Raw genomic sequence first — 23,626 nt, 5'->3', positions numbered from 1 at the left:
CGACGCGGGGCTCGAACTCACAGACCACGAGATCATGACCTGGCTGAAGTCGGACGCTTAACCGACTGCGCCACCCAGGCGCCCCCAGAGATGCCAAGTTTAAAAAAACAAGGCCCTCGGGGCACCTGGGTGGCTCGGTCAGATCAACTTCAGCTCAGGTCCCCAGGTCACGATCTCGCAGTCCGTGAGTTCAAGCCCCGCATTGGGCTCTGTGCTGATGGCTCAGAGCTTGGAGCCTGCTTCGGATTTTGTCTCCCTCTCTCTCTGCCCCTCCCCCACTCGTGTGTGTGTGTGTGTGTGTGTGTGTGTGTGTGTGTGTGTGTGTGTGTCTCTCTCTCTCTCTCTCTCTCTCTCTCTCTCTCTCTCTCTCTCTGTGTCAAAAATAAACATTAAAAATTAAAAACAAAGATCAGAGCCATCCAAACAATAAGCAGTTGCAAACGGTAATGAGAGCCTTGACCTTGCCGTTCTGATGCCAGCAGCTGGCTCACTGGCTCCATGCGGCAGAACAAATCCCTGTCCCCATCAAGAGCCAGAGCAGCCAAACCTACCGGGGTTTCGTCACTTCTCTGGGGAGACAGCCTCCCCTGCTCTGCATACATTTAAAGCGTCTGGGCACTTCGTTCTCTAGCGTCTCCTTACTCCGAGGCAGATCCCACGTTGCCATGAGCTCCGGGCTTGCTTGTTTTCCACAGTCTTTTCACGCAAAGAGAAGAGCCTTCGTTCATTTGGTCGTTTCTTGTGGTCACCAGCATAGAGTCTTTCGCACTGATACGACACAAAATCCATTCTTAAATAGAAGGCTTAGGTAGGGGGCTGGCGTGTGGCATTTAAACAGGAACTCTGTGATTTTCGGTTTGCGGCCAATGCAGATCGTTTCGCTGTGGCCCGTGGTAAAGAAGAAATCATCTGAGGAGTGCAAACAATTTTGCAGCTCAGAGCTGTCTTATAAACCAGGGCCACACATGTAACAGCAAAGCGATTTAAACAGGTCACTTGCGCGCACATTTTAAACTTCTACTTTTGGATAGTTCACTTTATATAAAAGTTTAACTCCCAAGAATGTTTCTCTTACTGTCTAGCATATAAATGGCCGTGTCTGAATACCTAGTCAGGAACAACTTTTTAAAGTTAATGTGAGTTTATTTTTTTTTAATATGACATTTATTGTCAAATTGGTTTCCATACAGCACCCCGTACTCATCCCAAGAGTTAATGGGAGTTTAAATCAAATATAATTAAATTGTACCATCGAATCAGGGGTAAGATACAGCGCATTCAGAAAGCACCTCGGTCATTTTCTTTCTTTGTTTTGAGAGATGCAAATGTGTGAGTGGAGGAGGGACAGAGAGAGAGAGAGAGAGAGGGAGAAAGAGAGAATCCCAAGCAGCCTCTGCGCTGGATGGAGCCTGACGCAGGGCTCGATCTCACGAACTGTGAGCTGAAACCAAGAGTCGGAGCCTTAACTGACTGAGCCACTCAGGCGCCCCACACCTCTGTCCTTATTCTGGAATCATCAGCAGCTTGGGATCACTCATAAAACTGACCGCTTCATTCATACAGTAATTGTGCTCTGCCGTCTGGCTTTCTAGTAACCACTCTTTCTGCACAAGGTAGATCTCGAAAGGAGCCAAGCAGGTGGCTGCCTTACATGGACCATGCCAGGCTGCCCTGGGTCCTTCCCTAAGATGCTGATCGTGAGAATTCTGAAGCTGGAGCCTTATCGTCCCTTTGGTTTATGAACTTGGCTCTGTGCAAAGACAGATGTGTCAAGGAAAGAGAGTACTTTCTGCTGATGTGAGTCATCTTGTAGACCAACGTACTTGTTGTTGCACAGTACGTGAGAGCCATCCGTTGGGAACTCTTCCTGAATTCTGATACCAAACTCACCCTCCTACATACAACACACTCCGTCCTGCTCCATCATGGTAAAGAGCCATCCCTCCCGCCTGTGAGAAGTAAGGCCTTCCTTCTCTGTCCCCGGACCCCAACCCCTCCTGCCTCCTCGGGGCTCCTACACTACCAGCTGAACCCTCTCCCTCCCTCCATAGGCAGCTTCTCACCAGCACCACCTCATCTGGAGTCTTTCCAGGAAACGGCGTGAGCCTCACCGGCGCCCCCTGCACCTGCACCCTCTCTTGTCCAGCCAGGCTTGGGGAAGAGTCGCCCATACTCGTCCGTTTTCTCACCCCCCGTTCTCCACCCGCTGCAGCCTGGCCTCCGTCCCCTGCGCTCCCTAAAAGAGCGCCAGGCAAGCTTGCTAACGGCCTGCACCCTGTGCTCTTCCAGCCTCACCAGCCTTTCCAGCGTCACCTCCCTCGGTTGGCCGGGCGCGTCTTCCCCCCTCGCTCCCGGGATGGGACATCCTCCGTCTTCTCCCGCCCTCGCGCACTGCCCTTCTCTGACCCCTGGCGGGTTCGTCTGGCTCGGTCTGCACCGTAAATGGTGGGATCCTGTGAGGTTCCGGCCTACGGCCTCTCGCCTTCTCAGGCCATGCCCCATCACGCTCCTGGCTTCGAATATTCTCCGTGGTGCAGACCAGCCGCGGGTCTCTGTCGGTGGCCCAGACCTCTCCTCCCCACTGAGCTCAGTGCATGCCGCCGCCTACTTGACCTTGCCACTTGGGTGGTACAGAAGCATCCTGACTCAGCAGATCCAAACTCAAACTCGTGGCTCCCTTCCACGAGTCCTCGTCCACAAAGCCCCGCCTCCCTTCTAGTGTTCCCGTCTCAGCGAACGGCATTACCGTCCACCCAGTTGTGTTACGTCACGAAACCTAAGATTGATGGACAGACGGATCCCCCCGACACACACCTGCTTCTCCCCACCCTGTCCATCTAGGCTCCGTCTCCGTGGATTGTCAACTTGGCTTCCTAAGCGCGAGCGCCTCAGCCGCCACAGCCCAGCCTGGGTGACCGTCCTCCCCCAGCAGGTGGCCACTAGCCTCCCAGGGCCTCTTTCCCAACTGCCTCTTGCCCGCCCCCCCCCCCCATCCCCAGCCCCTTCTCCATAGGACAGCCAAGGAGATGTGTTGTAAAGCTGAAATGTGACCCACTTTATCTAAAACGTAAACCCTTCGCGGCTTCCTGTTGGCTCCTTGAGAAAAGATCAGAACCCTGAACACAGCTTCCCTGGGCCACACGGCCTCGCCCGCCTTCCTTCTTCCCCTTGCTCTCCACTCCGGCAAACTGGCTTCCTCTGTTCTTCAGATTGGGGCGCGATGTCACTTCCCCCCGGGACCCCTCTCCCAGCCCAATCGGGTCAGATGCCAGAGACACTGCCCCGGTGCCTTCTGTCGGAAGCTCTCACTACAGTCACATTCCATACTTACTCCCGTGACTATTTGATTAATGACTGCTTCCCCCAGAGGCAAGGCCTTGATCTGTCTTTACTCATCCAGTGCCTAACACAGAACCTAGCACAGAACTGGCCCTCAATAAATAATGAATAAATGAATTTGCGTTTGGATGGGGCTGAGTATATGGCAGCTGCTTCTAAGAACCACTCCTGCACATAATAGGCATTAAATCAGCCTTAGCCTCTTAAATTGCTATTTACTCTTTGCAGGGAAAAGAACGGAGTGGAGTCCAATACCTTGTCCACGGCAAGTCGGTTCAGAGCCGAGCCACAGCTAGAACCCAGATCCTCGACCTCCTGAGCTGTTCTGTGCCTTATCCTCACAAAGCCACAGGATCATTTTCCTCCCCAATCTCATTTTTTTATAGCTTATTTATTTTTGAGAGAGTGAGAGCGTGTGCAGGGGAGGGGCCGAGAGCGAGGGGAAGAGAATCCCGAGCAGGCTGTGCGCAGTATCAGCCTGGAACCCATTGTGGGGCGGCTCGATCCCATGAACCGTGAGATCACGACCTGAGCCACAGTCAAGAGTCGGACGCTCAACGGACTGAGCCACGCCGGCCTCCACCCCCGCCCCCCAGTCTCATTTTCAAAGCCAAGATAGCTAATTATATAGCACATGTCCTTCGGGAGGGCTTAGCTGCATTTTATGGCTAGGATTAGCCTCGATGTTCTCAGACCCTCTCCAGAAAATGAAACATAAATACAGGGCCTCATTCGAGAGCATGTATCTTTGACTAAAGGCTGCCTCGTTCACAGAATTTGCTCTGGTTGCAGTTCATTCATTGTTTCGTCCCCTCCAAATGTGACCCATAGGAAACACAAAAAAGCCGGCACAGAATCAGGCAACAGGTCTGGCAACAGAAATCGATGGGCTTCTCAGCATAAGCCAAGGGCGGAACGTTCCGCAGGCGCTTCTGGGCATGAGCTTCTAAAACATTGGCCTGACTCCTGGGATGCAGCCTCCACCTTGAATCTGGGGCTTGTTCAAAAACATACTGACCCCAAAGCCCTAGCTTCATTCAGAGCCTGGGTTCTACCAAGTGGTCCCGTAAAGATGGCTGCACACCCCTTACCGATGAGGCAAGGAGTCTGGGGGAGGAGAAAGGGAAAGGTAAGGCAGGGCTTCCAAGAAGCTCATGCCGAGTGGGGTCTGCATTCCAGACCGATGACATAGTTTCCTCCGGAGGTCTGAGAATGTTATTTTAGGAAAGGCTTCGAGACTACGGAGTCCAAATTTAGAGCCTCCGATATTGCAGATTTCCATATATACAGCTGGTCCTTATCAGTGGGAATAAATAGCGCCTTAATGGGGCATTTCGAAAAGAAAATGACTAATGAACGGGAAGACGTTCTTATAAACTTAAAAATGCTTTGGAATACAATTTCCAGCAGCTTCCAGGGTGCTGTAGATTTTACAGACAGCTGACCAGAAATCCTTTCTCTGGTATCAAAGCCCATTCCCTACCTATAGCATATACGGTGATGACATTGGGGTTTCACAGGATCCATTGCTTGGCCCAGGGAATGAAGAGAATTACAAGTGACCTCAAGCATTGCACTTGAGATATTTGCACTCGCTAACTCCACGGACTTTATATTTTCACGCTGGGTCTCTCTGGAGATCCCGTGGTGTAAACACCTTGCCAACTAGAGACACTTGGTCGCCGATATTTGGAGAAGCAGCAGGAGAGCGCCCCTTTCCACCCCTTAGGACTCCTTCTACAGTTTTCTCATCTCACACACACCTCATCCCATGGGTGAAGCAGGAGGCTGAACTTTGCCGGGTGGTTGGTTAACCAACTTCCAAAAGCTTCAAAACAAAAACACACAAACATCTCTGTGGATGGTGAGGCCCGCTGTTTGTGTGACTCATTCCTGGGATCTTTTCCGCCCGTACCAGCTTGTAGTTCTCCCGTGTGGCACCCTTCCCACTTTCTGGCGCCTTCTGTCACCTCGTGGGGCCACCATGGTCCGTCCCCGCCCTCCACTGCCCCATCATGGCAGAGTTCATGCCCTTGCTGTGATGGTTCCCTTGTTACGGCTCAGTTCCGTGCCGGCGACAGGAGAGTCGTTTCTGTTCCTGCTCACTTGTCATTCCACGTCTAAGGCGGCCCTGGTGGTGACGGGCAGGGACAAGAAGACCGTCTATTGTTCTTTGCAGACAAGACATGCTCTCTTGCGTCACCCCGGGGCCATGACCCTCTTTATGGTCTAACTGGATCTGCACAAACATGGCAAGAAGCAAGCTCTAGCCTGGGGGGTTGGGGAAGAAAGGCAGAGGCCACAGGAGAGAAAGGGACCTCTGTGAAGAGAAGAGTCCACTTGCCCAGAGGCCCCAGAGGAGCAGGGCGGGGCAGGGGCCGATGACGGGAGGAAGGAGGAGGGTCAGCCTGGCATGACGTGACACACGGTGCCTTTCCTGGGGTTGAAATTGAGGAACTGAGGATGAGGTAGTAGTAAGAGCCGGTCTTTCAGAGCACAGGATGGAACGGGACCTCCGGCCACTCACTCTGTCTCATGCATCTACGAGGGCTGAAGAGATTAATGACCCAAGGAGGATATGATATGGTCCAAAAACTTTTCCTGGATTTTTTCCGTAGGCGGCTGAGCCAGAGGCCGACCGCGGAGGAATTGGAGCAGAGGAACATTCTAAAACGTAAGTGACTGAGCCCGTGGCGGTCGCTGATGTCTTGCGGTGGCTTCGGTTATTCGTTCATCCGTGGGCCGCCAGCTTTGTCCCTCGTGCCCGCGTGGGAATGACTGCCAACCGCTCTGCCGGTTGATGCTTGACCCTCCTCGCGTGTTACAACAGCCAAGGCAGCGTCCCCACAGAGAAGGCAGATTCGGGTTCACTAGGCCCATCCAAAGCTCACGGGCTGCAAGGGCCACCTTCCCTTTCGTGGGCTGTAAAGTCAGAGAAGCTGCGAAATGAGGGCAAGCAAAGCCACTCAATGATTTCGAGCAGGGTTAGGGTCACCTTCCAACCCAAATGGGCTGAGAACCCACAAATCTCTATACTGATGGCTAAAAGGAGGCAGACAGCCGCTGGAAGGCGGGGGCTCGAAACCATGACCTTCCGTTGCAGCTGGCTCCCCACCCCCCCTCCCCGCTTTGAACATGAAATGCAAAGTCTAGGAAGGCATCTCTCAGGGAGAACGCTTCCTGTCCCCTCTCGGGATTTCTACAGCTGGCCCACGGCCTGCCTGCCGAATGCTCTCACCCAAGAGAAACTCGCCCGTCACCCTGGCTGTGGCCAGAGACCATGAACGAGCCCCTTGTTCGGTTCAGGACACAGGGATACTTGAGTAGAGCGAGGGAATCCACTTGGCGTCCCACCAGCGTAAAACGAAAACACACAAACATCTCAGGGACGCCAGCATGCCTGCATTTGGCGGGAGATCTTAAACAGTTAAAAAACAAACCCCCTCTGCCCACATCTGCCCCATCTTTGTTACTCCTGCCACCAGCACCTTTCTAAGATGGGCAACAAAGACTATTTTTAGTTTCACTCGTGACCCTTTCTCCCCACGCACACATCCGCTTCTAATTTCTAGAAAGGAGAAATAACGTGCTATTGCACAGTTTCCTGGGAATGTCATGGCATGTGCACGCGCGTGTATGCATGCACGTGCACGCACACACACACACACACACACACACACACACACACACACACGCCAGCCACGTGAAGCCTGTTTGAGCAGCTGGATATTTCCACTTAGACCAAACTCAAATGTGCTTGATCTTTTCTACCCACCCCCCCCACCTTACCCCCCCACTGTGGTCTTGGGACTCAGTGAGTTTTGAAGGCTTTGCTGCCGGGAGCTGTTGAGTTGCTGTGGGGGCAGGCATGTGGCCCGCAGCCCCTGCAGAGGACCTGTCCCTGCCATATCTGCCTCTGTGGACATCCTGCCCGCCCTGCTCCCGGCCTTGCTGCCTTCCCAGCTCTCAGCAGGTGTTTTCAAGGTTGGCTTTCCTCATTGCTGCCCGCACCTCACATACCCCCTAGGTCTCTAGGAATTCGCATATATGTGGTTTTCTAACCAAGAATGCCCTTCACGGTTTTGAAGCTAAATATGCCATAAAATGAAAGAGAACTTTTTCAGATGATTTCCAGGGTTGGGGGGGGTGGCGTTTGGCCTGTGTGCTGTCTCTCCCTTTCTGTCCCAATCGGACACCTGATCCATTGTAACCTTTGCGTTGTTGGAGACAAAGAAAAGCAGGTGTCCATTTATTCCCAAAGTGGGAAGGCGGGTTAAGGGTGTGTCCTTCCCCCTCTGTTGCTTCACCCACACACATACAGACACATAACACAGATCTGTGTTTTTTGGAGGAACCAATCTCAGTGCCATTTACTTGCTGTTCAGTGGCCTCCAAGCTGCCCCCAAACAAAGAAGCTACCGCTTGGGGCGCCTGAGTGGCTCAGTCGGTTAAGCATCCGACTTCGGCTCAGGTCATGATCTCGCGGTTCGTGAGTTCGAGCCCCGCATCGGGCTCTGTGCTGACAGCTCGGAGCCTGGAGCCTGCTTCAGATTCTGTGTCTCCCTCTCTTTCTGTCCCTCCCCTGCTCATGCTCTGTCTCTCTCTGTCTCAAAAATAAATAAAACATTAAAATTTTTTTTTAAATAAAAAATTAAAAAAAAAAAAAAAGCTGCCACTCTCTGGGGGATTATTCAGGTCTCAGAAAATAATTCTCTCAGCAAAGGCAGGGGGTTTAGAAAGAGGAGGTCTAAAATCCCCAGCTCACCTCTGGCTTCCGGAAGGCACCAGCTCCTACTTGCTTGCCCAGATCCCTGGGAGACTGCGGGCAGGTCCTCACATTGGCTTTTTGTTGCCATCTAGAAAGACCTTCAGATCTTAGAGACCGTTACTTTTGTCTGGTAAGCCTGAGGGGCTTAGATCCAGGGACCAGAGCAGAAAACATTGTTCGCATGGTCCCCTTTTGTTCTAGCCGCCCCTCTCCTCCCCATCCTGTTCAAACAGCCAAATGAAAGAACTGCCTGACCGCATTCAAACAGGTTGATCATTGCAGTTTTCAAAACTTTTCAGAAATGAACTTCTCCTTCGTGTGAACTTTTATTTTTTTCCTCTGTATTCTGGAACTTGGTTTTCCTAAACGTGTTTTTCTTTCTTTCTTTCTTTCTTTCTTTCTTTCTTTCTTTCTTTCTTTCTTTTTCTTTCTTTCTTTCTTTTTCTTTCTTTCTTTCTTTGTTTCTTTCTTTCTCTTTCTTTCTTTCTCTTTTCTTTTTCTTTCTTTCTTTCTTTCTCTTTTTCTTTCTTTCTTTCTTTCTTTCTTTCTTTCTTTCTTTCTTAAGTCTGTTCTGATGGTTACTCAAGAGATGTTTTCATGGTGTAAGAAAACACCCTCAAACAAATTCTTCTAAACCTTGCTTTCTGGGCTCTGAGTCATTTGAGGAACCCGATCTCTGAGGGTGCTGTTGAGACACAGGTCGCGGCTCTGCGGTAGAGCTTGGAGGGCCCACAGCTACCTTCCAGCCCCACCCTGCCCGCCCCCTGGAGGCAGCACCTGCTTTGTCCCGCAGCCAATGAGACACTGTGCACATTTGAGCACATAATGAGCACACTCTGATGGTGGCAGCAGGTGATGACATCACGGGCCTTTCTTAGCCTCTCTGTCCAGTGGCCTAATGGGGTTGTCTTGGTACCCTCAGCCTGAGAATTCATGGCCCTCGGTTTGTAAATGGCTTTGAACTAGAGGTATAGATTCCATAGGTGGTGGCTCGTGGCCCTGCCCCTCAGGGGGACCTAAGAAACACACACAGGAGAGGAAGGCTCCCTGCTCTGTCGCAGAATGCCACCCTCTGTGGCTCGTAGGGGGCTTGTAGGATGAGGAGAGGGTCCGGATTGGAGTTTGAGGCCAGTAACCAGTAATGAGGAGGAGGGGCTGGCCCCAAGCAAAGCATGACGGGGAAGAGGCTGCTTATTTTAGTGAGAAAAAAAAAAAAAAGAGCTGGACTGTTTGTCTAACTAGCTGCGTGGCGTGGGAGTAGCCACTTAACTCCCCTGGGCTTTCGCATCCTTATTTCCAGAATAAGAGTGTTAGACTTGGTGGTCTCTTGGGCCCCTCGTGGCCATACTTTCCTGTGAGCCTGTACATTTTAACTAAGTTCCCTTGAGGTGCCTCCTGGGTACTCACTCTCCAGACCAGACCTCCCCCTCTGTACTCCAGCCACCTGCAAATGCAGCTTGCCAGGGGTCTCCCTTCTTCTTGCTTTCTGCCTTCCAGTTTCTCTCTGACAGATTAGTTCGTACTAAGATGTTGATGGCTGACTGGTTTCATGGGTTTTTATCCAAGAGAAATTTGCCTATTAAAAAAAATTTTTTAATGTTTATTTTTGAGAGAGAGAGACAGAGTGCAAGCAGGGGAGGGGCGGAGAGAGAGAGGGAGACACAGAATCCGAGGCAGGCTCCAGGCTCTGAGCGGTCAGCACAGAGCCCGATGTGGGGCTCGAACCCACAAACCGCGAGATCATGACCTGAGCTGAAGTCAGACACTTAACTGACTGAGCCACCCAGGTGCCTCTCGAAACTTGCATTTTTAAAGGAGTTCTGGGAGGGAGATGGGATATCTTTAAATCCAAAGGAAAGGGCTCTCATGTGGGGGGCCAGGGCCCTGTGGGGCAAGCTTCCGTGGAGACCGATGGTGGCCTTTGCCCACCGCAGGATGTGAGCATTTCTGTGCCCCCATACAAGAGCCTCAAACGCACCCCACCCCCCAGGCAGCCACAGCAGGCAAGCTGCGCCCCTGGGGGGTGTCGCTCAAGGGCCTGAGCTCTGCTCTGAACTGCCATTGTGCCTTCCAGCCGGAAGTGTGAGTTGCCTCTGGTTGTGGTGGCCGCTGTCAGGACCCGCAAGGAGGAACAGGGTGGGACCCCGCTTCCGTGCACAGGTGCTTCCCTCTTTTACCGACCTGGCCAGTCGTGAGCCAACTGAATGGCAAGTGTGCCCTGAGTTCAGTTACTGAAACATAATTTAGCAGCAGTGATTTGATGCGAAGACCAAGCTGAAGGAGATTGCCTTCACGGATGACGTTCTAAATTCAGTGGGTGAGAATCAGAGACCTTCTTTGGACACGGTTTGATTTCTGTGACCTTCAAGCTAGACGACATTGGGCTTAGACCCTCGCCTCCATTCCAAGGCCCGGAAGGAAAGTGACGTACCCAAGGTCACTTGCTTTGCTTAAAATAAGCCTGCATTCTCTGCCCTCCACACCTCTGCTCCCTTCCCCAGACCCTCTAACCTATGGCTCTTTAAACATCTGGTGAGTAAGTCACCCCGCATATCAAGCCAAGAACGTTTAGACTCCAAAGTCTGCTCTCCTAAGACACTCCTTAAAAGTCTAAATGCAGGCAATTGTGTCCCACACTCTGGCCTCACACCTGCTCTGTGGACTTCTTGGAAGATTCAAAGAACTAATGGAATCAGGGCTTGCGAAAGGTGAGCGTTTTGAAATCCCTCTCCGCGTGCCCAGTGCTGCGTTCGGCCTCAGCCGTGCCTGGTTTCATTTCTGCAGCCAGTGGCAGGCACCCCCACAGGCTGGTCTTCTGTTCTGTCCCCACAGAGCACCAGACATGAGGCCACATCACAATGAGCCCCTGTCAGTCACTGTGAGGCCCAAGGCAGAGTTGAGCCGGCCTGAGTCTTGTCCAAAGAAGGGAGCCTCGCCTCCCTCCAGAGGCCCATGTCCCTGCTAACACCCTCATCCTGTTAGGACCTACCTCCCTGCCTTAGAGCCATACTTCTCAGCCCGGCATTTCTGCCTGGAGACTTGAAAACCTGTGACACACACGGAAAACACAGGAAGGTCAGCCAGCTCACCATCAATTTGAAACAAGGCAGGCAGTTTGGAAAGCGTCCCATAGGCAGGAGGGTGGCCGCGGTGGGGTGGGGGCTGGGACAGGAGCTCGCTCTCCCCTTGTTCAGGTCGTGAGGGGCTTGGCCTGGAGCCTGCAGAGGTTCAGAGGGTACACTTGCGTGTGACACTGTTCCCAAAACCAAAGCATGGTCAATGTTTCTTGCAGCTCGGAATGAACAGGAGGAACAAGAGGAGAAAAGAGAAATCAAGAGGAGGTTAACTCGAAAGGTGAGCGGGTTCTCCAGGCGGGAGCTGGGACAGGACAGCGCGGGCCGCCCTTGGCTCCCGTGCCGCCTGCGGGCCCCGGTGGCCTTGCAGCTGCCTGGCCCGGAGGAAGTTCTGTCAGTGGCCCCGCGCCTCGGCTGTGAGAGCGAGCGGCTCTCTAGATTCTCCGGGACTCCCCCCGGGGGCGGTGGTCAGCTCAGTTTCATGGCCTTCAGTGCTTTGGGCTGGTGACATTCCACTGCTTGATTCTGTGACACCCATGCCTCCCTCCCCCCAGGCAGCTTGATGTCAGGTGCATTATGTTTTCAGTTACCGCGAACATTTTGTTTTTGAGAAATTCACCGTAATGCCACCAAGCATGGGAACGTCATGATCAAAATCGCTAGTTCAAATGTAATGCAGTTATTTGCTGTGACCCTGGGAGAGTAAGTTTTCCTTGCCTCCCCTGATACTGTGCCTTACCTATGAACTGAGAACTACTTGGTTTTATTATGCCAGATCCAGCTTGAATTACTGAATTTAGGAAAATGCCCAAAGAGCTGATAAATTTACTGCAGGTGTTTGAAAAGCACTTAAAGTCACAAAGCTGGAATTCTTATGTATTTTCACCCCCAGAATAGGTGATGCGGCAGTGTGACACAGACCCGAGTGGATCTAATTCCATATGAGTGACCTCTCCAGTAACAGACTCTTAGTTGAGGCTATTCCTGGATGGTGTTGACAAGTTTAATCAATTGATAACACACAGGAAACGGAACTATGTTCTGTTTTTAATCAGCCTCCTACAGTGACCTTCTTGAGAGAAAGATACTCAAATCTTAGAGACAGTTAAGAGACCCATTAAAATTAATTTTCAAAGGTTTATGAATGGACTTTTCTCCCTAGAAATATTATGCAAAGGAAGAAATGCAGAGATCGTAAAACATCATGCCAATTATTAAGGTGATGATTTGTGCGTCTCTGACTTTGTCTCCCTTGGAGCATCCCAAATACCCAGTGACAAGCCAAATGCTATCCCAATTATAAGGAAAATAAACAAGAGCCTGAAAGGCCAGATGACAGGCTGGCGTCCCCCTGGTTGGGAACTCGAACAAGAGCTAAGTGACCTCACTTTGTCCAGGTGCCCTCACCCAAGTCAAGGTCTGATTCTTTAAATCCCTAAGACCACCCCATCTTTGGAGGCAGGGTGTCCTTTCTCCCGAGGCTGAGTAGTGAGGAGGACTGGGGAAGATACGCCGCCTTGTTTTAAGTGTGTCCTTGAAATGACTTAGACTATCCAGAGGAGGCTGGTGATAACCCCTCCTTTCTGATACAGAAAGGTCTAGACATTTCAGGAAAAAAAAAATCACATTTTCATAAAATTCATTGGGGTTGATTGCTGCGCCCAAAGTCTCCTAAACTTGAGGGTTTCTTGCTAAAAGCTAGAAATAGGAAAATATTTAAGACTATATTTAGTTCGTGTCTTTTTAAAAAGAGTATACAAAAAGTCAGCTAATTGCATAATTTGGCAAGGGAGGAGGGTTCCCTCCCCCGCCATCTCCTGAAGGATGGGTACCGCTAGGGAGAGGCGCCCCCAAATTGCCCCTCATTTTTGCAGGTCTCCAAGGCAAGAGAACTTCCTTCTCTTCCTCCCGGTCCCCTCTCCTTCCTTCTCCCAGGAAAGCTGCCTTATAATTTCAGCATTTGCCCTCCCCTGGGACTGGCTTGGGGAATGAAAAATGACTTTAAGGGAAGGGAGAACCGCTTTGAAGGGGAAGACCGGAAGGCACTTTCACCTCTGTTTTTGCCGACAGAGATGTGAGCCTGCCAGCAGGTAGGGAATTCTGTGGTGCCTCCTGGCCCTGGGCAGATCTTTCTCCTCTGGAGCCTTGAGCACAGCAAGACCAGATGCCAGTGACCATGGCTGTCGTTCGGTTACCCGCAGCCCTAAGGTTTCCTCAATTCAGTTCTATTTCGTTCTAATGCAGTAGGGAGAAACATGAGAGCCAGGAGCTGATACAGGACACTGATAGCAACAGACCAGTCGTTTTCTTCAGCCAAATTGAGACTAACCTAAAAATTATGTGCTCTGTCTTTTAATAAATGCCAGCCTCCCCCTTTGGAAAAAAAAAAAAAAAAACATGCTGGCTAGCTAAATGGATAGATGGATGGGAAGAAGAAAGGAAGGGAGGGAGGAGAGGGGAAGGGGAAGTGCATTTGGGTCAAGTTGTATTAGTAGTGGATCTGGGGCCTCAAGTAATTTACTTTTCAGTATTTGGTTGCAAGTGATATTTCTGCCATAGATTGAAACATAATGCTTCCAACCTCTGCCCCATCACGCCCCCCCTCCCCGCCCCTTCTTCTAGCCCGCCATCCCCAGAAAACGGACTTCGGCTACAAAGATCATTTCCTCGCCATCTGAGGAAGGACCCTAGGTTCATGTACCCCAAAGGCAAGCCAAAGGCACATCTGAGCACTAAGTAGCCAGGGGCACGAGCCCATGCTCGCAGTGGAGAGTCCCAGGGGGCATTGGTTAGGTGGCCTACACACCACCTGAGAACCGCCCCCCCCCCCCCCCGCCCGGGGAAGAAACCGGTCCCCTCCTCATTCCTTCCCTCCTAGCACTTGGGAGCAGTGCCTTATCGATTTGAAGAGATCGTGTCTAAAGTCTCCGATGGGACTCGGGCATGAAAAATAGCCCCTGACCTTTGGATCTAACATTTAGTTTTCTGTTCGCTCCAGACTGCCACCAAGTCTGTTGGTAAAGTATCCAGAGCATGATTTCTGGAAATATAAACTAGAACTTCCGTGCTTAACCTTCCTCTTGTCACAGTACACTTAGAAATTAGCACCATCTGCCCAGCATTTCGCGGTAAATCTTGCTAGTCCTAAGAAGCACAAGAGATGTTGAGCAGGAGTCCTTGTGTAGCTGGGGAACCAGGAAATGTTTGCATGTATTTTAACGAGTATGCAAAAGCTGCCTGAACTCACATTGCAGAGGGCACGTGTTTGAGTCCGGATGGACTGTTCAAAGTACCCCACGAAGCCTGGGACAGCTGTGGGTTTCCTGCAACAGGACAGCACTGACACCAGAAGGTCCTGTCCCAGGAACACCAGAGCTGCCTCAGCACAGATCTGAACCACTCTGACAGGGGGCTGCGTGTGGCCCAGGCAAGTGGGCCACAGCCCGCTAGGCCTCTGATCCCCCACATCCCCCCTCCCACCATTGGCCAAGAGGGAGCCGTAGGCTGCTTTGGTCCCACCTGCAGCCTGGCCGTACCCGGCTCCATTCTGTTTGATCCCAGCCGGGCAGTCATCTAACTCCTTTTCCGCGTGCTCTTCCACGGTCCACCAGCTGGCAGCGGGCTGGAGCACGCTGGCACCACCAAAGGTGTGTGGCAGCCACGGGAAATCGAGTCAGGATAGCCAGGGTGGTTGGGATTCACTTGTGCGTCTGTGTGTGTTGTATAGGCCTTTGTGGTGGGGTTGTATCTGACTGCACTTTCTGTTGATAGAAGTGAATACAGCATAGGGCTTGGAGGAAAAAGTGCTTTAAAATAACGTCGGTTAAACGTGCATTCACAGCATCCTGAAGACACAGCGACGGTGTTGCTCCAGGAGAAATAAACCCAGTGACGGGAAGCGATGATAGAAACGTCAGCCTTGTGCCACCGAAGTACAAAGGGAGGGTGCTCGTGACTGGGACCGCGAGGCGGCTAAATAAATACACATTCTCGTCCTAGTTGTTGCACCCCTCACCGCAGACCCGTCCTGAAGGCCTGTCCCATGCCTTCCTGGCCTAAACCCAGCCTCGCCCTGCATGTGCGGACGGACTGTGAGGAGCAGGGTCCCCTCTGGCCTCATACATCATGGCAGCGGACCCCTGAATTTGCATATTGTTTGCACATCCGCCTTTTGGGGGGTCTAACACACGCATTTAAAACGATTTCCAGCCCCATCCTGCAGAGCACACTCAATCTGACACACGGGCATGGGCTTACAAATCCAAAATGAGACCGAAGCCTGGTGTGAGGTTCCCGTCCCCGAGTGGGAGGCGCAGTATGGGTGTGGGAAAATCCACAGCGGATGCCCGCACCCACGCAGGCAGACAGGCCGCTTACAAGGAGACGCTGCAGTGTTATTAAGAGTCAGCCTACCTGTCTATCCGGATGAGCCTGAAGGTAGCCCAGGGGATAATAAAGCTCTCTCTCTTTGAGTTCTGGAAAAGTCCCAGGTCCAGGAGTCAGAAGCCCTAGGTCCCCACCCCGGGCCCTGCCCCTCACTTGCTGAGGGACGTGTTGGTTGCCTCTCAGGACCTCGTTTTCCCACCGACCCAGCAGTCTACACTCCTCTGGCTGACCGGGTCCATCTCTCTCCCTCCCTGCAGCTCAGCCAAAGACCCACAGTGGAAGAACTTCGAGAAAGAAAGATCCTCATCCGTTTCAGTGACTACGTGGAGGTGGCTGACGCTCAGGACTATGACCGCAGGGCCGACAAGCCGTGGACCCGCCTCACCGCTGCCGACAAAGTAAGCCGAGGGGCGAGGAGTGGGGTAGGGGGTCCTCGTGCCTCAGTCTCCCCCCGCGTTGGCGTTCCCGCTTGCTGCCGGGACCCCGGGCTGAGACCAGCAGCGAGGCCGTGGTTGCAGTGGCCATCATGGGGTGCCAAGCGCCCCCTGGGCCTGCTGAGGGTGCCGCTTCTCCCAGGGCTCCAGATAACCTGCGGGGAGGTCACCGAATTGATTCTCCACTGCCGGAGAGAAGGCACGCGACAGTCACATAATGTCATGCTGAGTGACAACAGGAGGAGAGGCCGCGTGGGCGGCTGTGCCCACAGAGAACATCTGTATGGGCACAGAACGGTTCACGAGTACAGGGCTCCAGGCTTCTCGCAGCCCTTCGTGGAGAGGACTCTGTCCTCGGCACCCAGTAGGATTCGCAAAACTAAAGAGAGACCAGCTCACTGTGTCTGCGGTTATTATACCCTAACAGTAGAAACGGGCCACAAATCACAGAGACGGCAAAACGTGCCTCGCTACGCTAAACCGTCATCCGTTTGGAAAACAAGAAGACTCTGAGGCTGAGTTTTGTAAGAAATGCAGTGAAGCAAAAGGGAATTCTCACCTGTCCCCTGGACCATAAATCAAAATGAACCTCTGCTGGGTAATCCTTTGGGACCCTACTCCAGTCACCGTTAGGAACTGGAGAGCTAAGGCCCTTTTAAAACAAAATCTAAAATAATGACCACGTCTGGTGCGCAGGTGACACTGGGGAGACTCTGGCATACACCGGGGGCCTTCTCTTGAGTCCTGCCTTCGCCCCACGAATTCGCAGGGCCGGTGCCTTTCTTACGTGGGCTGCAGGGTGAGGCTGTCTACAGCGCAGACTCTGGCCTGATCGAGCGCAGGGAGTTTGAACACAGGGAAGCTGCGGCACGTGGGTGGGAACACTGGGGCCAGAAGCAGGCTTTCCAGAAATGCCTCCCACACGGTGGGTCCACCCACAGGTCCCGATGAGTGGAAGCCTCTGCCCTCCTCTTAAACGTAACACTCATTGCTTCCCCGGACAGGCATCTGTGGTAGTGACCCCAGGAACCGGCACCACCATCCACCAGACAGACACACAGACCCAGAGGCCCAGCCCCCAGGCTGTTGTGTCACGTAAACGGGAACAGAGGAAGGAGCCCTGGCGCCTCCTGCCTTTTGTTCACAGCCTGACTGCAGCGCCCTTGCTGACCGAGGATGAGGGCGGGTATCAGAAAAGCGGGGGAAAAGTACAGCGCGTCTCCCCATGCACGTGCTGAAGTTGTGCGTCGCATTCAGGGAACCCAGTTCCTCAAGAGCTGCGGCACAAGAACAGGAAGTGGCGCCCACAGAGGGGGGTGTGCCTGCCTTCTCTGGGGGGAGCCACTCTGATCCTGCCTGCCGGCCTTTCTGGCCTCTCAGTGCCTTGACAGTCCCATCGAAGGAAATACAGCAAAACCTCGGACTGTGAGGAAGACAAGCACACGTTTCTAATAAATGTTAACTTGATAAATGAGCGACATCTTGGAATGTGGGTAGAGCGTGACGCCGAACGTCACATGATCACAGCTGAGCCAGTGGTTCTTGAAATTCGCTTTGGTACACAAGTGCTTTGGATTGCAGACGTGTTTCCGGAATGAACTATGCTCACAAACCAAGGTTCTACTGCACTCCCATTAGAAGGAGCTCTGGGAGGGAGCGCCTGGGTGGCTCAGTCGGTTAAGCGTCCGACTTCAGCTCAGGTCATGATCCCACGGTTTGTAGTTCGAGCCCCGCGTCGGCCTCTGTGCTGACTGCTCAGAGCCTGGAGCCTGCTTCGGGTTCTGGGTCTCCCTCTCTTTCTCTCTGCCCCTCCCCCCCCTCAAAAATAAATGAACATTAGAAGTAGCTCTGGAAAAGAGCGCATGTTTAGAATTTCAGTGCCTGGGGAGGAAGTGAGGTTTTCTGCAGTGTCAGAACCTTCTGTTCCACCTCCTCCTCTGTCCTTGCATCCTGCCTGCCTGCCTGCCCTCCCTCAGCCACAGCACATCTACGGGTGCTGCTGGAAGCGGGCAGCTACTCAAACGACGCCATACCCTTGATAATGGCATAGACCACCTCCGAATCAACAGAGCTGTGAAAGAGCGAGGTCTTTGTAAATCAAACGGAAAGGAGGCAGCTGGCAATCACCCATTCCCTTAATTTGACTGAGGAATTTGACCCACCCCTTCTAGAAGGACCCATCCTGAGGCAGCACAGTGCTTGTGCTGAGCTTAGATTGTTTGCCTACGGAAGATGAGGGGTTGACATTTAAACGTGCACTCGGGGCATCAGGTGGCTCTGTCGGTTGAGCTTCTTTGTCTCAGGTCATGGTCTCACGGTTCGCGGGGTGGAGCCCTGCATCAGACTTGATGCTATCGGTGCGGAGCCAGCTTCGGATCCTCTGTCCCCCTCTCTCTGTTCCCCTCCCCTGCTCGCACTGTCTCAAAAAGAAAACATTGAAAAAACACCACAACTTTAAAAGTGCACTCAAGACCCCAGGAGTGTGGGGCAGATCTGCATGGCCTCTTGCTTCCCCGGAGGCGCTCCTTGGAGAGAGGAAGAAAAAGACACTTTGGGCAGCAGGCCAGATATCATTTGCGATTTACATTTAGGGGACGGGGGGATTCTCTGTCGGTTCCAGGTGATTTTCTTTCCGCTCCCAGTGAAGGAATTCATTTTCCGTACTTATACTGGGTCGTTCGGCTTTGCCAAACAAAACAGGTAATAAGCGAACTCCCTTCCATCTGTCTCTTCTGCATATTCACGGACCTCTCTTCATTCCAGGCTGCCATTCGAAAGGAGCTCAATGAATTTAAAAGCACTGAAATGGAAGTTCATGAATTGAGTAGACATTTAACAAGGTTAGTAAATTGAGGGGTTCTTTTCCCTTTTCTTTCCTTCAGATGGTCATACCTGCTTCCCGATTAACTGCCATCTGCTGCCGGATTACAGGTGGGGTGGTGGGGAGGGGTGGGGGATAAGAGAAGGTCCGCTGTGGTTTCCGAATCGAGGGGAAGGAGCACCGCGACCTTCTGAAGGCCTGGTTTTTCACTTAAAGATCTGTTAAGTGCCACACCACCCATAACCCCAGAGTGGGTTTTTATGGAAACCTAAGCTGAGAAGAAAAGCCCGTTGACATTGATATCCAGTCAGCCCAAGCCAAGCCTGGGCAAAATACCAAATCCACATGGGACTTCCAGAGTGGGTTTGCTCCTGTGATTCCGTGTGCCCATATCCTCCTTTGGGGAAACTTAGGCAGAGAGAGATTTAAGGGGCTGATATAAGGTCACATGGCTAGCTAGTGGCAGAGCCATTGACTTAATTCTTAGGACTCCTGTGGCGAACACTTAGAGAAACAGGACGTGCCGACTGGCGCCTGGGCTCAGCCTTGCTGCTGAGTCCAGGCTGAGCGCGTGGGCCGAGGGCCACCAGGGCCGTCCGGTTTGGGCCCCCAGGAGCTCCAGATGAAACTACTTCCAAACATAAGGTGAATTCCGTGGGGGCTCGAGTACTTGAGGAGTTCTGTTAGGGATGTGCCTTTGGCTGGAGGTTTAACCAGATTTAACCTGCCACTCGTCAGCCACGGGGAGTCTGAGGATGGGAAGTTAGGGCTGTGGCATCAGGCATCCCTAGCAGCCCCTTGGTCTTGACTTAATTATTTGTTTTCTAGGTTTCACCGACCTTAACAGTCAAATTCCTCCTGAGTGCTATGCTGTCTTCGAAACATAAATTTATAAGAACCATAAGTGCTGGTATTTATTCACTTCCCCATTATGATGTAAATCTTCTGAACTGCCTTTTTTTAAAAAGAAGAAGAAAAAGGAAACCCGATCAGGATTCTCTTTGCGAAAGCCCAGTGGTCACCACTCCGCGGTCAGAGCTGCTGGTACCGCCGCGGACTCCGAGGGCACCGGCAGGCCAGAGTGGAGACTTCCCGGCGCTCGGAGCGGTCCTGGTCCTCTCCCTCCAGGCCTGGCAGGTGCCGTGTTCATTTAGGCTCCAGCGAACCTCTTCCCCTCAAGTGTCTGTCACCTGGGTCCAAAGAAAGCTGAGGCGGTGGGTTCGGCCTGGAATGGACTGTGCACATGGTCTGGTTGGCTTTCTAGACTTGGCCAAACACACTGGCTCCGGGTGTGGCGTCCGACTTGGGGGCCTCTTAGGAGGAGGAGACTGAGAGGGAGCACTGTTCTCAGTCACCCCTGTCCTTTCTCTCCCTTCAGCCGTCATCCATACCGTGAACAAAAGGGAAGATGCTTTTCTGGGGGAGTCTGTGGTCGACTGTCTGTCTCGAGAGTGTGTGGGCTGCAGGTATGGAAGGCCGGCACTGAGCACCTATCCTGTCCCCTCAGACTGAGTGGAGCTGCCTCCCGGGAAGCTCTGGTGCGCACAGGGGAAGTTGTCATCTGCTCAGTTCGAATTGACCCATCTGTGTTAAAAAAGCCAAATGTCACGGGTGGTCTTGTGCACCCGGCCACTGCTGTGGGACGCCCGTGGCATTGGTGCATCTGAGTGTAAGGAGCCTGGTGAGGACGGAGAGGCTGGGGAGAGAAACTGCTTGGCTGATGTTCGTTTTCTCCACGTACCCCAGGGCCAGTGACTGTATGGGTTGGAAGGTAACAGCTTCTGAGTGTAGGACCAATGCATGCAAGCCAGAAACCATTCCTGAAAGACTGGCTTGCCGGTCTCTGACGGACTGGGACTCCAGAACCACCCGATGGCCTTCTAGTCTCCTTTCTTTGCACTGAAGAGTTTCTGTGGAGGGCCTTCAGGGTTTGGCATATGCCAGAATGGCGCAAACACCAGCCACACCTGCCCGTGCTGTACCTTCCTGCTCCTACCCATCTGGAGAGCATCCTTCCTCTCCCTCGTGGTGCTGGTAAAGCTGATGGGAGGTGTATCTCTAGCTGTCCCATTCGCTTGGGACCACAGGAAGGCAGTGCCCTCCTGACGGGGACACCCCGGGTAAGATGTGCAGTGAGTGGAAGGACAGCCCCCAAACCCTAACCACTCTCTTCACGGGGCCCGTCGCGGCTGCTTCTGTTTTCCTGCCTGACAGACCCTGTAGGGCCCTCTGTCACCAAGCCCTGCCTGCACCTCCGTCGTGGTCTCACAGTTACCGTGATTTTTCTCGGTAATGGCTTGCTCTCCTCCACACATGCCCGAGATTTAGAAAGATCCCAGACTGGCCTTCACAGAAAGGGGTTGACCAGTTCCCACCCCAAAACGTGTAAGAAGCAAGTTACTCTTGGGATGCACACCCATCGGCGAGGCCGTTGTATTTTTGGCAGGCATTAACAGCCCCTGTGGCCGCCGTTAACCCAGGAGCTGTGCAGAGTCTGGGGGGAGCTCAGGGCAGTTCTTCAGGCAGTGCCCAGTAGCCGTCGCAAAGTTGTCCCCGTACCACCGGGAGTGAGCACGCCGCTGCCTGGCCCAAGGAGGGGCCGTCACTAGATCCTTTTCTCTTTGAATGTGGAATCTGATAGTTCAGGGAAAACGTGGTCGGGATTTTAGCGTGGCTGTAAACACAGTCTTCCCGAAAGGCTTACTGACGTTTGAATGTGCAAATGGTGTGACGAAAGATGTAGGGCTCTTTCGTTTAACTTCTCTACAGCGGGCACGTGTTCCAGGCGGGGGTGCCTGCCTTGCCCGGGTTGGAGTCTGAGCTTCCTGTAACTTACAGCTGTCTTCATGCGGTTCACAGGGCCCTGACATGATGGCCAGGCCTTCCGCGGGCCCAGGAGTGAGTCCTACGGGAACTCATTCCATCGCCTGGACTCCTCCCTCGATGGCCAATGGCTTCTTTGCTGGCTTTGATTTTTGGGCCTCTGATGCCCTGGGAACGTGACGCCCAAGTCCGTTTCCTGCAGCCAGCCAGCAGCCCAGGTTTCCTGCCCAAAGTGCCCTGTTCTTGCAGTCCGCTTGGAGCTGGGGAGAAATTGAACACAATTTCAGCCTCCATCCCCGAAGAGAACCCTTTGGGAGAAGTCAGTTGCAGGAATTAGGGTGCACCTGCTGTGCTACAGAAATCCCACCTGCCATCAAGGTGGGCGATTATTTCAAGCCCAGCTCAGGGGGCTCTGCCACCTCCGTGGACCACAGGTTGGCCCTCTGCCGCCTCCTCCCTTTCTTGAAATCCTGAGGTCTTTCTAGAAATCCATCCCAATTTCTTTTTTTTGCCGTATCGTTAGGACAACTGGAAGAGGTGTTACTTTCTAAGATGGCAAATTGACAATTATAAAAAAAAAAAAAAGGGAGAGATGGGCTAGATGGTTTAAAATGCATCCCCTTTTCTGAAAAAGCTGCGATTCTCAAAGGTCTTGTGCGTGTCAGTTCCCAGTTGAGCCTTCTGTCCTCTGGGTCAGTGTGAGGAAGAATGTGAAGTTTCTCAAGAGGTTTCCCTCTTGAAAGCAGACATTGCCCCATGCTCCGCACCACCTCCTGTGGCAGAAGGGACTCCTGTTGGCCTCCTTGCTGTGTTTCAAAATTGCTGATCGATTCCTCTCCAAAGCCCTGTAAAACTTTTAAAACGTTAGCCTTTATGTCCAATTAGAGAAACCAAACAACGTGATGGTAGGTGTGATAAAAAAAACAAAAAAACAAAAAAAAAAAACAAAAAAAAAAAAACCTCTGGGTTTATTTTTCTCCCGCTATGGACGTGTATTTATATTTGCCGAATGAATATTGTGGTGTGTGCTTCGATGAATGGGATTTCAGACTCTCCCCGTGCACAGCCAGTGGGTGGAGGTCACCTCCGATGACTTTTTCTTCCCATCTGTCTGTCAGTCCCCAAACCAGTTGCTTTTTCCAGTGGCTTCCCGGGTGTCTGTACATAGTTTGTCTTCGTATAGGAGCGCTCTCCTGTGTTCTAATTTAACAGATGATGGCTGTGTGAGGAAGACGATGTAAATACAATACAAATTAAACTGGATCTCTATGGCCTAGGTTTTGTACATACAGAAACTGCATGGTATTTAAATTATTGTTTGTCTCTGATGTATGCAGTTTCTTTAAAAACCAAAAAAAAAAAAGTCTAAAAAAAAAAAAATCCTTTCCTTGGCTCCCGTGTGTCTTGTCAACCACCGAAAAGAGTTGGGCTGCGGCTGGGATGAAGGGCAAGTCAGCTCAGCAGCAAAGCGTCAGAGTTATGGAGGCAGACAACCTCCTCGTGTATCAGGTGTTACTGGCTGCGGGGAGGACGGCTGCATGTAAATTAGCTTTCTAGGACTTTCTAAGACATACTGCCCAGCTGCCCTTTAATAAACTGCAGTCCCTCAGAGTCCTCCCCATAAAAGCAGCTATGAGACAGCTTTGGGTACCAGCAGTGCCGTGGGGTGTCACTGCCCCAAAGCAAAAGCCACCAACTACTTGGCTTTTGAGTACTTTCTTGGTCTCTGGGCGAAGTCTGAGTATTTGTCCTGTAAAGCTAAGAGCTTTATCGCCTTTCTGGTCCTGACTTGTCTTTTTGAAGTGCTGGGGGGAAGGCAAGACAAGCTTCGGTGCTTGCTGGCTGCATTTTTCTAGGTGGGTGAAGTGACCGGACAACCGATGTTTGGCCCAGCCCTGGAAGAAGGTGACCCTGGGGACAGGGAGCTTACCCTAGCGCGGCTCCCCTGTGCCGCTCCTGGGAGTCCTGGTGAAGGTCTTAC

General features: G+C 52.3%; 1 protein-coding gene and 1 long non-coding RNA gene across 11 annotated transcripts in view; one reads left to right on the top strand and one right to left on the bottom strand.

The window, feature by feature from the left end:
* Nucleotides 1–22,908, top strand: part of PHACTR1 (phosphatase and actin regulator 1) — a 572,878-nt gene extending 549,970 nt beyond the window's left edge. For all 10 annotated transcript variants that reach the window (XM_019830233.3, XM_019830231.3, XM_011282184.4 and 7 more), the window contains 5 exons: nt 5,958–6,013; nt 11,400–11,461; nt 15,825–15,965; nt 18,765–18,841; nt 19,651–22,908. In XM_019830233.3, the coding sequence (XP_019685792.1) occupies nt 5,958–6,013; nt 11,400–11,461; nt 15,825–15,965; nt 18,765–18,841; nt 19,651–19,666 (352 nt within the window). In that variant the 3' untranslated portion in view covers nt 19,667–22,908. The remainder of the gene's footprint in view (nt 1–5,957; nt 6,014–11,399; nt 11,462–15,824; nt 15,966–18,764; nt 18,842–19,650) is intronic.
* Nucleotides 423–8,569, bottom strand: LOC109499561. Its single transcript, XR_002156874.3, has 2 exons — nt 8,105–8,569; nt 423–909 (listed from the first exon to the last, which is right to left on the bottom strand). It is a non-coding gene; the product is annotated as an uncharacterized LOC109499561 (long non-coding RNA).
* Nucleotides 22,909–23,626: the final 718 nt, after the last annotated feature.

This window comes from Felis catus, chromosome B2, assembly GCF_018350175.1.
Source record: "Felis catus isolate Fca126 chromosome B2, F.catus_Fca126_mat1.0, whole genome shotgun sequence".
NCBI classification, from domain to species: Eukaryota; Metazoa; Chordata; class Mammalia; order Carnivora; family Felidae; genus Felis; species Felis catus.
Note: the sequence above shows the minus strand (reverse complement) of the source record. Positions and strands in the feature narration are given on the sequence as shown.